At 36.8% G+C, this 15,954-nt stretch overlaps 1 protein-coding gene across 6 annotated transcripts in view; it reads left to right on the forward strand.

The window, feature by feature from the left end:
• The window catches only part of LOC115760416 (acetylcholine receptor subunit alpha-like), a 405,819-nt gene that overhangs the window by 121,317 nt on the left and 268,548 nt on the right, over positions 1 to 15,954 (forward strand). For 5 of the 6 annotated variants that reach the window (XR_004017641.1, XM_030701721.1, XM_030701719.1 and 2 more), the window contains exon 4: positions 8,667 to 8,776. Coding sequence is in view for 4 of the 6 variants with exons in the window: in XM_030701721.1 (XP_030557581.1) it covers positions 8,667 to 8,776 (110 nt within the window). In the remaining 2 variants the exon portion in view is untranslated. Of the gene's footprint in view, positions 1 to 8,666; positions 8,777 to 15,954 lie in introns of those variants that run through there. The other variant, XM_030701723.1, reaches the window with a different exon arrangement.

Consider the following 15,954-nt stretch of genomic DNA (forward strand, 5'->3'; position numbering starts at 1 on the left):
GGCTATTGATGCTGATCAAGAATATGTATACTTTATGGGGTCGAAGATGCTTCCTTCTGCCTGTTACATACACTTGGATTTTGCACAAATACAATGTACCCTTATACCCATTTTAAATGGGTTCAGAATTCTCAGAATTACCGTTTACATTTTTGCTACGGAATCGCGATGAGAAGAATTGCTACTGGTCAACTATGCAACTACGCAACAGCTGATGCGATAGAGCACTGATTATGGCTGCTCCCGGCAATAGTAGAGTTATAATCAGCCGACGGCACTCATCTGTCGGCAATAAGATCCATACCTGTCAAACCAGCAGGGCAGTATGACATTGTCACCGAGAAAAACGCTTATTTTAATTAATACAACAAGCCTTATTCGAAAGGGGTTGCACAAAACCATTAAACAGCTCACACAGTAGCCTAATATTTAGGCTTAAAAGAAAGCTGAAGAATATGACTGTATACATTCTTTAGTCAGCTGAATAACCATTTTAAAATAAAAACTAAAGCTTGCCCCAGTACACCACATTCGGCACCATCGATTCGGGCTTTCAAGCGTTTACTGTAAGACAACAAAAAACCATATCTTAATTCCAAAAAAATTACTTTTAAATAAACGCTAATGCCTTTGGATTGCACTCTCCACAAAATACGTTCCAAAGGACTTTCTATACCCTTGCAGAGGGTATTATAATTTTGTACTGAAATGTGTAACGCATAGAAGGAGACATCTCCGATCAGCATCAACAGCCGAGTCAATATAGCCATGTCGATCTGTCCTGTTGTCCGTCCGTCCATACGTTTGAACACAAGGATCTCAAAACCTATAAGAGCTAGAGACTTGAAAGTTAGCTGTCGGTCCTCCTAGTCCGAATTTGTTTCCGATAATCGATAACTTACTCCATTTAAAAACAATCGATAAAATTAGATATCGACATACTGTTTAACGACCAATAGTGCAAATAATGAGAGCTAGAGTCACTAAACTTGATATGTTGCTTATAGAATGGTATACCTATATCCACTTTTCGCCACCTCCCCGCTACCACCGAAAAGCTATAAGTCCAGTTACCCTACGTTTGCCCACCAATTTAAGCTACAATTTTAATGAAATTTACTTTTTGAGAATACATAGATATAAACATTAACTTGTACTGTAGAAAATTTCAATAAAATCGGTTAAGAAAAAACCAAAGTTATATGCAACTGCGCAATTGAATGGGGCAGCAGCTTTAAGAATTTCTGTATTTCGTATATTGGTGTGTATTTCATATTGGTGTGGCTGCTTAGTAGAGGCATAGCAAGTGGTGCGGTCTGTCGCGAGTTCGAACCCTACCGAGGAAAGTATTTCTTATTATACCCTGAACCCATTAAAAATGGGTATAAGGGTATATTGTATTTGTGCAAAATCCAAATGTATGTAACAGGCAGAAGGAAGCATCTTCGACCTCATAAAGTATACATATTCTTGATCAGCATCAATAGCCGAGTCGATCTAGCCATGTCCGTCTGTCTGTCTGTGCGTCTGTCCGTTCGTCCGTTTGTCCGTCTGTCCGTATGTATGAACACAAGGATTTCAGAAACTAGAAGAGCTCGAGACTTAAAATTTTAGATGTAGATGCTCCTAGTTCCCGCGCAGATCGAGTTTGTTTCCGGTAATCGATAACTTACTCTATTTCCAAGCAATCGATAAAAATCGATATCGACATCCTGTTTTTTTTAGCAAATTGGGTAAATAATAAGAGCTAGAGCCACTAAACATGATATGTTACTTCTAGAATATTATAGATATTTCAAGTATCTTTCATTTCATACCTATCGCTACCTCCCCGCTACCACCATAGAGCTATAAATCAAGTTAATAACCCAGTTTTTATTGCCAAACAATTTAAACCACAATTTAAATGCAATTGATTTTTTCAGAATACACAAATATTCTATGGTACAATAAGATATACTGTAGAAAATTTCGTTAAAATCGGTTATGAAAAAACCAAAGTTATATGCAACTGCGCAATTGAATGGGGCAACAGCTTTAAGAATTTCTGTATACATGTACACACACACATTCATGCGCGTCTGCTTCGCATCTAAATAAAAATATTATCTCCCGACTAGAACCTCTTACTTGTTTAATCATAGTATGTTCTAGCGAACGAAAAAATTGCATCTGTTTTCAGTTTAAAATGTGTTATAAATTCTAAGTTGTTACAATGATCGAAATCTAATTTCGATGAACAGAGATAAAATTGAACTACTGGCTTGGCGAATAGCGGCAAGCCCCTGACTGTGAGAACTAAGAGTGAAAAGAAGTGACATAACACTGAGTTATATTAGAAATCAAGAGATATTATATATTAAATATAAAAAGATATTATTAAGCCAAACCGTGCTTATCTACAAATATATGTAGGAAACATATGTTATGCTGACTTCACTATCATATACAAGTTGAAAGTTGCTGCATAGGTTGGAGTTAAATTATCTACACACAAAATGTGCTCCACAAAAAATATTAAATAAGGGATAAAATGTTTACAGAAATATCTCTGGAATTTATGTTTTAAATTTCTTGACCTTTTTTTTCTTGTTGGAAAACTTTTGAGAGATTTTACTATATTGCTTCTTAAACCGCCAGAGCTATGGCGTATGATGCTAACTTGCAAAATTCTGGGAAGCTCTAGAATCATTCTGCCTGTGATAAAGATGCCGTGAACAACAATATGGACTGATTAGATTTCTCTGGTGCATATATTTTTTATACTGTGAACCTAGTAATAATGAATAAGAAGTATATAATGTTTTATAATAGGCAGAAGGGAGTATATCCGATTGATATTAATCAAAATCAATAGCTAAGTGGATCTATCCATGTCCGTCCGTCTGTCCGTTCCTATATATGAACGCAAGGATCTCAAGGATATAAGGATATGAGTTGTAACCTGCCCCGTCTCCAGGGAATCGATCAAAATCGATAACGACATCCTGTTTTTTTGAGAAAAACTCCTAGGTTTTTACAGCTATGGTCACCAAGCATGACAAAGAGTTTCACGAATTGTATATATAAACCAAGTATCTTTCATTTTATAGCTATCGCCACTTACCGAAGCTATATTTATCCCATAGTTATATTATAATATAAATAAATCAATTGGAACTACCCATTGGAAACACCGCTTGATTACGGGTTAAAGTGCAATTGAAGACATTTTTGTTTTATTTTTTTAAATTTATTTTTTCGCTGCTTAAGCAAACGAGCTCGTACCGCGAGCTGCTTTTGGTGTTCAAGCAACACCATCATCAAGTCGGTAGCTCCCGTCTAGATCCTATTACTTATATATTTTGTTAGTATCTACGAATCTGTAACCAGATCAAAGTATATAAAGCACCAGACCCACCAAAGAAGAATTTGGTGATGTTCTCGGGCTTCTGGTCATATTGAGTCAAGGACACACAAGCAAACTCCACGAGTATCCTGTTTTGGAACACTTCCAGTCTGTCCGTCGGCGCGCTTCTACGACACACCTCCAGGATGCTCCAATCAAGACGGCAATAAATGACTTTTGATTGAATGATGATCATAATTACAATAATTTCAATGCGCGATTGACTTTGCGATTTTTGTATAAATGGCAAGATAAGAAGTAGTTAGATTGAAGGTCAAAGGCATACACTTGGAACAATTAAGATGCAATTGATTGGCCGACCACCAAAGTTGCATAGCATTCAAATCATTTTGTAAACGAGAGATATGATAAACCAGAGTGGAGATCATTTATAAAAAGGGTTAGGAGTAAAGCTCCAAGATTATCAAGACTACCTTGAGGAAAACCAGAAGAATCGTGAACCCGTTTTGAGGTAGTCAGCCTTAGCATTATTCTTTGGGTCCTACCCTTTCAATAAGTAGAGTAAGAGGGTTTTGAAGAATTTGTAGCAGAATGGAGAGAGGTATGGGAAATAATAGGAGCAAGTATAGAGTCAGTGGAAGTTATATTACAGACAGTGGAGTAAGTTGATTGGAAAACATTAGCAAAGAGGTTACTAGCATCAGAATCATTGTTAGCTTTATACGCCCCAAAAGTAAAAGAAGATGGCAAAATTGAAGATTTACGCTTCAAGTTTACAAAATTATTAATCTGTGTATGATTTAGGGAAAATTGCCTTTTACATCGAGTAAGATTAGAATATAATAATACTGACAATTCAGAAAAAAGAAGTTCGACTTGGCTATAGAATATTTAGGATTGCAATTGAACATTGCAACCTCCAGAGTAGGATGATACACATCCTTTGGAAGATATAAAGGAGGGATCCTGAACACATTAGCAGTAAGGTAATCGTTAGTAAATACAAGATCAAGTGTTCTATTCAAATGATTAGAAACTGAATTGATTTGAAATAACGAAAGGTCTAGCATGCATAATCTTGCTGTGCTGAGGATATTAAATAATTTTCGGCACTGAATAATCACCATGAGATGTTCGGCAAATTAAAATCACCCAACACTATAAGCATGTGATATAAATATCATATGATAGAAAAGTTACCTTAACAGAGACAATCTCAGCGTCAGTAGGCTTAATAAAACAGAATCGTTTTGACTGGAGAGTGGCTTTAACGGCAATAGATTTTTAAGCTTAGAAATGAAAGCACTAGTGGTGTCAGACGAAATTCGAGACACAAAAACTTGCCAACAGTCAAAATATTAGCTGATGGGGCTGATTGCCGTGATTGCTTTTAACAGCCTGGGCTAGATTTCGCTCAGGTCTATCTTTGCACCTAGAAGCTGATGGTGCTGGATCAGTTTCGCTGAGTGGGGCAGGTTCAAATACAGGGTCTACTGGGACTACTCCAGGGGATACCACAAGGGTAATATTCGAACAATCGCTTGGAGAAGGCGTTAATGACAGAATTGGGGATAAAACCAAGATGTTAGGCATGGAAGAAAGAGGCGTAGGTGTTTGAACAAATGTAGAGGGCAAATGCAAAAATTCGGTCTCTAACCGGCGATTTGGTTTATTTATTATTAAGCTATGTGCAACTCGAGTCATAGTTACACGAGAGCTGCTCAGCCACATTATTAAGTTTTAAGATTTTTCAGTCTGAGAAAATCAATTTGGTTGTCGATTCATACTGAGCACGACCAACGCAAGCCGCCGCAGCCCTTCTTGGCAATGGCAACGATCACGCCCAATGAGACCTGCACATATGGTATGCATCATATTCTCACACAGCCAGCAATTAACAAATTGCGACAATGCAGAATCATCAGCCTCGAGCTGCTCGAACGTGCAAGGTTTCTTACAGCACGTCATTTTCTCTACCGACGTGAAGAGATAAGCAGAAGTTGCCAGAGCACAGGGCTAAACGAAATACGGTGCACAAAAATAGAGCAAGCAAAAAATATTCGTTCACAAACAAATTGTTTGGAGCGAAAAGCAACCGCAAAAACTTGCGAGAGCGCGATTCAGGAGCAGAAATATTCACCAGCGAATACACGCACAAAAAAATGTATGCACAGGAAAGCACCAAAACAAAAGAATCAAATCAAAAACGCCGCGTTCAATAAATGCAATAATTAACAGACTAACGCTGCATAACAGATAGACTTTTACACAATTTATAGAAGCTTATTAAATAAAGCACAAAAAATTATCATCTGCAAAAATTAGTAGCCATTAGCGTTTCTGAAACTTCTCTTTTGAGCTCTGTTACCCAAATAATCTGAGATTCAGTTGGGAAGATCGACTGGGTAGATTAACGAGAAGGCGTAATTTGTGAAGTAGTTGGAAGTGAAGAAGAAGTAGCTCTGTGCAGCTTACGTCTTATTAAAAATTTAATGTTGAATATCTTCTATGTTGTTGTCCAATTTTCATGAAACCCAAAAGTGCATAAATATGGTGTTCAAATGCAAGATAAGCCAAATCACAAAGTTCTAGCCTTAAAAACAAGTAAGATTGGTCTAGTCGGAAGTAACCGTCTAGGGGACACCCTGAACCTTCATCTACTAACACCAAATGCACCTCGCGATACGCGCTTGTTTTCTTAAGCAATAAAGTAAATTTTCAAAAAATTTCTTCCCCGTACTGCACTCCACAACCACACCAGTAATTAAATTTCAACGAAAACCGGGGAAAAAAGAATATCTTCGCCACGCCACAGACTTAAGACCCTCGGAGAAACTTCCCTATAGCAGATTAGTGAGAATAGTGAAGCTCGAATATGCTGAGTTTTATGAAAATATATTTGAATACAGAATATTTCGCCACAATAGATCGTACTATTTGACCGATATATTTTCTATGGCAGCTATATGATATATTGGTCCGATGTTTATAAAATATTGCATACTAAAACTTTTATATGTGAAGACAAAAAAGTTTTTCAGAGAAGAAACTATTCTTTGACCAATCGTTCCTGCTACATCTATACGATATAGTGGTCTGATTCGGCCGGGGAAAAAATAAGTGAAAAATTCCTAATCTGTGTATACTATGCCCACATGCCAAGTTGGTGCATAAGGCGCTTATTGTTTTTGAGTTAAGCCTTATAAACCAAGTTAGTAAATTCATTTTTACCTGTTTTTATACCCTTTACCCATTAAAAATGGGTATAAGGGTATATTGTATTTGTGCAAGTTCCAAATGTATGTAACAGGCAGAAGGAAGCATTTCCGAAACCATAAGGTATATATATTCTTGATCAGCATCAATAGCCAAGTCGATCTAGCCATGTCCGTCTGTCTGTCCGTCCGTCCGTCCGTCCGTCCGTATGTATGAGCCAAAAGATCTCAGAACCTATAAGAGCTAGAGAAATTTTAGATGTAGATGCTCCTAGTTCCCGCGCAGATCGAGTTTGTTTCCGGGAATCGATAACTTACTCCGTTTCCAAGCAATCGATAAGAATCGATATCGACATCCTGTTTTTTTTAGCAAATTGGGTAAATAATAAGAGCTAGAGCCACCACACATGATATGTTGCTTCTAGAATATTATAGATATTTCAAGTATCTTTCATTTCATACCTATCGCTACCTCCCCGCTACCACCACAGAGCTATAAATCAAGTTAATAACCCAGCTTTTATTGCCAACCAATTTAAGCCACAATTTAAATGCAATTGATTTTTTCAGAATACACAAGTATTCTATGGTACAATAAGATATACTGTAGAAAATTTCATAAAGATCGGTTAAGAAAAACCAAAGTTATATGCAACTGCGCAATTGAATGGGGCAGCAGCTTTAAGAATTTCTGTATACATGTACACACACACATTCATGCGCGTCTGCTTCGCATTCTAATAGCATGGTAATTGCACCTTTTTTTGTAATGTTTTTTTAGTTCCTTTTTTTATCATAAGTACTTAATTGTTGGTGTGGCTGCTGAGTAGAGGCATAGCAAGTGGTGCGGTCTGCCGCGAGTTCGAGCCCTACCGGGGAAAGTATTATTATTTTTTGGTTTTTGCTGGTGTGCCTGTTGAGTAGAGTCGACAGTAAGTAATACGGTCAGTTGCAAATTCGAGCCCTGCCAAGGGCTTTTTTTTTATTAATTTATTTGGTGTTGGAATAAGAGGGCTCAGGGTATCCCCTAGTCGGGAGCTCCCGACTAGAACCTCTTACTTATTTTTTTAAAGAAATTAGAAGAGATATTGGGAAAAAAATTATACTCTTGTTTTGTTAATGGTGCTTATATATATATATATATATATATATATTATATATATATATATATATATATATATATATATATATATATACATATTCAAAAAAAAACAATTAAGAGGTTCATGTCGGGACTTTGGTTTTTTCTTAACCGATCTTTATGAAAATTTCTGCAGTATATCTTTTTGTGCCATAGAATATTTGTGCATTCTCAAAAAGTCAATTGCATATAAATTGTATCTTTAATTAGTTGGCAACACAAGTTGGGTTATTAGATTGGTTTATAGCTATGTGGTAGTAGCTGGGAGGTGGCGATAGGTATAAAAGATACTTGAAATATATATAATATTCTAGAAGCAATATATCATGTTTGGAGACTTTAGCTCTTATTATTTATCTAACTTGCTCAAAAAACAGGATGTCGATATCGATTTTGATCGATTGCTTGGAAACGGAGTAAGTTATCGATTATCGGAAACAAACTCGATCTGCGCAGGCACTAGGAGAACCTACATCTCTAGCTCTTATAGGTTTAGAGATCCTTGCCTTCATACGGACAGGCGGACGGACGGGCGGACACACAGACGGACATGGCTAGATCGACTCGGCTATTGAATATCAAGAATATATATACTTTATGGGGTCGGAGATGCTTCCTTCTGCCTGTTACATACATTTGGATTTAGCACAAATAAAATATACCCTTTTCACCCATTTTTAAAAGCTATAGTGAGTTAGAGGCTGATCGGTTTGTAAACGAAACATTTTTATATAACCGTTGTCCGCAACTTTCGCAAACCTGCGAATGAAAGTTCGCGTCTTGGCGTGAATCTTCATTACATTAGGTATGCGTTGATCACGAATCATTCAGTCAGTCAGGACATATAGTTTTACATACATACATTTACATATGTATGATTCTCGTAGTACTTCTGATTGCCTTATTTACAATTACTTTAAGGTCATTCAAAAGATTTACAAATTTTCGTCTTCTATTACAGTCATGGTACGACTACAAATTAAGGTGGGAACCCAAAGAATATGGTGGAGTCCATATGCTACACGTTCCATCTGATCACATTTGGAGGCCAGACATTGTACTTTACAATAAGTAAGTAACAAAATAAAAATTGGTTGTAATGAAAGAATGGCCGTTAGATTACAATTTTTAAATTAGTTTTAATGTATCCATATGCTTCAAAGCATTCAAAATTTTACTGCGGATTCAAACGCAGCATCAGATAGCACAAAGCAATTTTAATTTTTAAGAAGTATTTTAATTCCTTAGTATAAGTTTAAAAATCGGAATATTTGGTTTATTTTTAAAGATAAGAAATGATTCTTCGAGGTACCGGTGCTTAAATACCCTTGCAGACATGGTATATTTGATAACATCCTGATATAAAGTTGACAAACTTCCATTTGTTAATTTTACAAGTACATATGTTGAACTAGGACGGACCATTATATGATGAAACCTAATCAAAGTCATCAAATTTTTTATTTATTTTTTTGTTAATGATCTACAAAAACGGGTGTCTTCCTTATTAATTAATAGATAATATTATAAAAATTATATGCCCTAAGCCTAATTGAAATACACAATTTTTCAAAAGCACCACCTACACGATGGAGTTGTGTTATTTGCCCGTCCGTCCAGCTATGCTCCTTTTCATAGTTAATTTTGTCAGTGACGATATTACAGCCTACAGCTGAGTAAAAAGGTATAAGTAGCGAAACTATTATTCTTAAATAAAAATTAAAAAAAAAATATACCTAATTTACTATAAAATTTAAGAAAATAAAATAAATGGGAAAAAAGAAAGAATGACGTTATTAATAACATATTGATTTAATACTATGTATTTCGAATGCTAATAAGATTACATGAAGAGATAGTGAAGCAATAATTGTATTAGCGGGAGAGAAAGTTTGAAGGAGAAAACGTGAGGAAACTATTGTAATTTTTGCACAAGACGCGAAAATGATTGTGCATAGAGTAATCTGTTGTGCACGTAGGAATAAGGGGCGATAATTTCTGGTAGGTCTGGACGGAACAGAGAATTGAATACGCCCTTACAGAAAAAAATAATCTTTGTCGCACGGTTTAGAATTTAAAAGAACGCCTAGATCCTTAACTGATAGTATACGTTGCAATGGAGTATTATCGATTGTATAAATGACAAGATAAGGTGTAGTAAGATTGATGGTCATAAGCATACACTTGGAACAATTAAGATGCAATTGATTGGCCGACCACCAAAGTTGCATAGCATTCAAATCATCTTGTACACGAGAGATATGAAGAGGATTAATGTATGAAAGAATAAGTTTCACATCATCCGCATACATAAGTTCATGGGCATGTAATATAAGGGGGGAGATCATTTATAAAAAGGGTTAAGAGTAAAGGTCCAAGATTACCTTGAGGAAAACCAGAAGAATCGTGAACCCGTTTTGAGCATTACCTTAGCATTACTCTTTGGGTCCTACCCGTTAAATCAGTAGAAATCCAAAGCGAAAGCTTTGGTAATGAGTAAAACTTCAGGGCGGAGAGAATAATATGCCTTTCTGAAGTCGTTACTAACTTACGGCCGCCAAATCCCCGAAAGAAGCTTAACCACGCATTGTTGTGCCGAAGATCGACAGTTTTGATATCAGCTCTTGTAACGGGACTGGGCAGATTGAGATGCATCCCTAACATGTGGATAGGTGAGAAATCAATTGTGTGGCCGGTGGAAGAGCCGACGTTGTGAGTGCAGCAGTCTGGCTTACAACCAATTGGCCAACCAATCGCCGGTTGGAGCCTCAACTTTTGCAATTGCCCTCCACGTCTGTTTATCACCTACGCTTTTCTTGTCCCTTCCTAGCAACTTGGATGTATCTCCAATGTTGTCTTTGTCGCCTTCTCCAAGCGACTGTCCAATTACCCCTGTTTCAACCCCTGTAGTAGTCCCACTAGAGCACGTACCTGATCCCGTTCCAGTTAATCAAACAGCCTCAGCACCGTCAGCTCCTTGCCGCAAAGGTAGACCTGCGCGCAATCTTGCCCACATTGTTAAAAACAATCATTGTGCCCCTTAAGCTCCTCCAACTCATGTATTACCTACAGCCCCATCAGCGCCCATTTTAACAGAAGTTGCCCCTCGTAAGCAAGTTTTTGTGTCTCGACTTTCGTCGGACACCACTTCTGAGTCATTGGCAGCCTATATTGCTAGCAAATCTTCCGCTAGCGTTTCACTAACCAAATTAATTTTCTCCACCCCTCGTGAAATATCATCATTCAAAATAAATGTTTCACATTATATGTTCCCAATCATTTGTGACCCCAAATTTTGGCCTCCACACATGATTGTTTACGAGTTCAAGCCTAAAAAGCGTAACCAGCCTGTCACCCTTCCAGTCCCTTGAATACAGGGTACCATTTCTGCCCCAAAAAACTAGCTTCATCTTCTGATCAAATCTTTATTCATTATCAGAATGTTTGAGGTCTCATTTCAAAGCTTAAAAATGTTTTCATGGCCAGAACTTCCTTCGATTCGGATATAATAGCGTTTTCAGAAACATGGTTAAACTCAACCATATCTGATTTTGAGGTTTTATCGAATAACTTTATTTTGTATAGAAATGATCGGCCGACTCGAGGTGGTGGGGTGTTAATTGCCGTTAAAGCCACTCTACAGTCAGAACTTTTCTAGTATGCCCACTGACGCTGAGATTGTCTCAGTTAAGGTGTCCTTTCTACACGGAATATCTATATAACATGCTCCTATATCCCTCCTTCTTCTGATATTCAAGTTTATATGAAACATATTACTTGTAATATAGAAGTTTCCTCACATGTGCGTGATAATGACCTATTTATGGTGTTGGGTGATTTTAATTTGCCGAATATCTCTTGGTCATTATTCACAGCTGAAAATTATCTAGTGCCCTCAGCACAGCACGATTTTATAGACTGCATGCTTGATCTTTAGTTGTTTCAAATGAATTTAATTTCTAATCATTTGAATATAAAACTTGACCTTGTATTTGTTAACGACTACCTCATTTCTCCTCTCCTCTCTTCCTGAGGATGTCTATCATCCTACTTTAGAGATTGCAATGCTTAATTGTAATCCTTACTTTTCGTGCTCATCAGCCAATAAGCCCCGCTGTTGCTTTCGCAAAGAAAATTATTCTTTGCTGAATCAGCTTATTTCTGCAACCGATTAGTCTTTCTTATGTGACTCGGTTGATATGAATACTCCCATTAATTTTTTTTATATCACTCTAAACTCCCTCTTAGATGTGTGTATTCCTAAGTCAATTCCTTCGACTACTTTTTCAAAAACACCCTGGTACTCCCAGATTATCACATCTAAAAAATGTAAAATCTAAATATTTTAAAAAGTTTAAAAAATCTGGTTCGTATACAGACTTGGCTAAATATTCCATAGCCAAGTCGAACTTCTTTCTTCTTAATTCTTAATGCCATGAGAATTATCTAGCTCGTTGTAAAAGGCAATTTGCCCAAAATCCTAGACAGTTTTATAATTTTGTAAACTTGAAGCGTAAATCTTCAAGTTTGCCATCTTCTTTTTCTCTCGGGATGGATAAGGCTAGCAATGACACTGATTCTACTAACCTCTTTGCTAATTTTTTCCAATCAACTTACTCTTCAGTCTGTCCTAATACTAATTCTTACCCTTATACTATTTCTTCCGCTAGTTCTATACCTCCTATCATTATTTTACACTCCTCTCTCCTATTAGCTTTAAACTCTTTAAAATATTCTTACTCTCCTTGGCCGTACAATATTCCTAGTTGTCCACTCAAGGAGTGTAGATCTTCCCTTCTTTATCCACTGCCAAAGCTTTTTAATCTATCCCTTGAAACTTCTGTCTTTCCATCTCTTTGGAAAGAATTTTATATCATCCCTCTTCACAAGAAAGGTGGGAAGTCTGATATACAAAATTACAGGGTCATTGCAAAACTGTACGCTATTCCTAAATTATTTGAAAAAATAATCACTTCGAATTTGCAGCATTTCTGCAAAGCAGTTGTTTCCCCTGTTCAACATGGATTCGTAAAAAATCGGTCAACTACGACCAATCTGCTTGAGTTTACTTCCTTGGTAAATGATGCTTGCCTTTCGAAAATGAAAACTGATGTCATTTACACTGACTTCAGTAAGGCGTTTGACTCTGTGCACCATGACATTTTACTTTTAAAAATTGACCGAATAGGTTTCCCTCCGTCTCTTTTGCTTTGGATTAATTCTTATTTAATAGGTATGACCCAAAAAGTAATGCTGAGGCTGAGTACCTCTAAACGGCTTCACGTTACTTTTGGTGTTCCTCAAGGTAGTCATCTTGGACCTTTACTCTTTACTCTTTTTATAAATTATCCCCCTCTGTTATATCACATGCCCGTGTACTCATGTATGCGGACGATGTCAAACTTTTTCTATCATACACTAGTCACTACATCATTCTCGTCTACAAGACGATTTGAACGCTATGCAACTTTGGTGTTCGGCCAATCAATTGCATCTAAATTGTTCAAAGTGTATGTTTATGACATTTAATCGTACTACACCTTATATTGTCAGTTATACAATCGACAATATCCCTTTGCAACGTATACTAACAATTAAGGATCTAGGCGTTATTTTTGATTCTAAACTCTGTTCCAATCTTCACATAGATACCATCGTTAAAGAGGCAAGAGGTGGACTTGGATTCATTAAATGATGGTCTAAAGAGTTTAACGATCCTTTTTTAACAAAACTTCTGTACATCTCCCTTGTTCGCCCTTTCCTTGAATACTGCTCTTGCATCTGGTCTCCACAGTATAACAATAGCCAGGATCGTATTGAATCTGTTCAGAAGCAATTTCTGCTTTTTGCCTTACGAGGCTTAAATTAGGACCCTTATCTTCGGTTGCCATCCTACTCCAGCAACCAACCGTAGGACAATTCTCGGTATTGTCCATCTACATAAGTTGATTATTTGCGACATGGATTCTCCTTTTCTAGTAGGGCGTCTTCAATTCTCTGTTCCGGCTAGACCAACTAGAAATAATCGCCCCTTATTCCTATCTACGTGCACAACAGACTACGCTATGCACAATCCTTTTCGCGTGCTATGTAAAAATTATAATAGTTTGCATCACGTTTTCTCTACCGAACTTTCTCTACCCCTAATAAAATCGTTGCTTTCAGGATACCTTCGGAAAATCGCTGACCATTCCCAGCTATGAGCAGGGGCATAGCTTGCCGAACAGGCTGAAAAAATTTTCATCCGGTGATTCGGTGATTTGCCATTACTTTTCTCTTTCTCCTATCTACTTAACAGTCTCTATCTAATTTACATTGCTTTACTTTATTAACAATCTACTTACTTTCTTTTTTCCTATTTATTGTATTTTCTAGATTAATATATCAAATTAAGATTATTTTTAAGTTTACTTAAGAACACTTTTTACCTACTTACAACCTTTTGCTTAGATGTAGGCTCTAATACCGTCACTGGCAAAATTAGCTGTGAAAAGGGGCACAGGTGGCCGGACTGGCAAATAAAACATCTCCATCGGTCGGTGATGCTATTTACAAAATTGTATTCTTTAACTAGGCTTTTAGCATATAATTCTAATATCTATTGTATAATCTATTGAATAATGAGGAAGACACGCGTTTTGTCGACCATTAATAAATAAATAAATAAAAAATAAATAAATAAAATTAAGAAAGCAGACAACTTAAGACTTAAACTCGTCCCTGGAGAGATAGAGAACGTTGCTCTAGTCAACCCCAAAAGGGCGTCTGAACACTGTGGCATCGACGCAAGGGCGATAAAAATGTTTTCTATCGAGTTGTATCGAGTTGCTGACCAACGTAGTTAAACGATGCTTGGAGATTGGACATTTCCCTTCCCAGTGGAAACGAGCTGAGGTAATTTAATACCAAATCCTGGTAAGTCTGAGGCCGATCTCACTTCCTATCGTCCCATTTTTATACCCTGAACCCATTAAAAATGGGTATAAGGGCATATTGTATTTGTGCGAAAGCCAAATGTATGTAACAGGCAGAAGGAAGCTTCTCCGACCCCATAAAGTGCATATATTCTTGATCAGCATTAATAGCTGAGTCGATATAGCCACGCCCGTCTGTCTGTCCGTCCGTCCGTATGTATGAACGCAACGATCTCAGAACCTAAAAGAGCTAGAGAAATAAATAAATAAGAGAAATTTTAGATGTAGATGCTCCTAGCTCCCGCGCAGATCGAGTTTGTTTCCAATAATCGATAACTTACTCCGTTTCCAAGCAATCGGTAAAAATCGATATTTATATCCTGATTTTTGGGCAATTTTGGTAAATAATAAGAGCTAGAGTCACCAAACTTGACATATAGCTTCTAAAATAGAATATATTTATATGCATTTCATGTTGGAAGAAGAGGGTTCGGGAGCTTTTGACTAGAACATCTTACTTGTTTTTATTTTCTCACTGAGACTTAATTATTGGTGTGGCTGTTGGTGTGGTCTGTCGCGAGTTCGAGCCCTGCCGAACAAACCATTTTTATTTTTTTGTGGCTGCTGTGGCAGTTGAGTAGAGCCGACAGCAAGTAATGCGTTCAGTTGCGAGTTCGAAGCCTGCCAAGAGAACTTTATTTTTTAAATGTATTTAGTGTTGGAATAAGAGGGTTCAGGCAAAGACAATATAAACACTGAGATGAGTAACGCCATACAACAAAATGCTACTATGCAGCTTGATTTTTTGAAAATTGAGAACGAAAACGAAATCTGTAGCATTGCGCTTTCACAGCCGAGGGAACGAAAAAGCTAAAAGTAGAATGTACTCTCAGCTTCGGCTCTATGAGGGCCGTGCAAGCAATTATGTTTGTCTGCGTGTGAATATACATACATAACAGCATATTTGAATGTGTTGTCATCCACTGCTCTGGCAAAGTCTCTGGCTGGCAAAGAAACAATTTTCTTAGTTTTTTTAGCCAAGATCACGACCTACCCCCTATCCCAAGCGCAATAATCTAAATTGAATTAATAAAATATCTTACTAAACATTGAATCAAAGTCATAATTATTTATACAAATAAATATGTAATTGTATTTTTTAGCACTCTTTTATTTCTTAATTGGAGAATAAAAATAATATTAATTTAATTTAAAGAAATTATGTAAATATTTGCATCGACTTAGAATGCATATTTTCTACGGAGCCAACCTCAGTACACAAAATGCATTCACCTATCAACACAATTTTGGGATAGGTCATGATCTGCGCTAGAA

This window comes from Drosophila novamexicana, unplaced genomic scaffold, assembly GCF_003285875.2.
Source record: "Drosophila novamexicana strain 15010-1031.04,08,12 unplaced genomic scaffold, DnovRS2.1 tig00000434-arrow-pilon, whole genome shotgun sequence".
Taxonomy (NCBI): Eukaryota; Metazoa; Arthropoda; class Insecta; order Diptera; family Drosophilidae; genus Drosophila; species Drosophila novamexicana.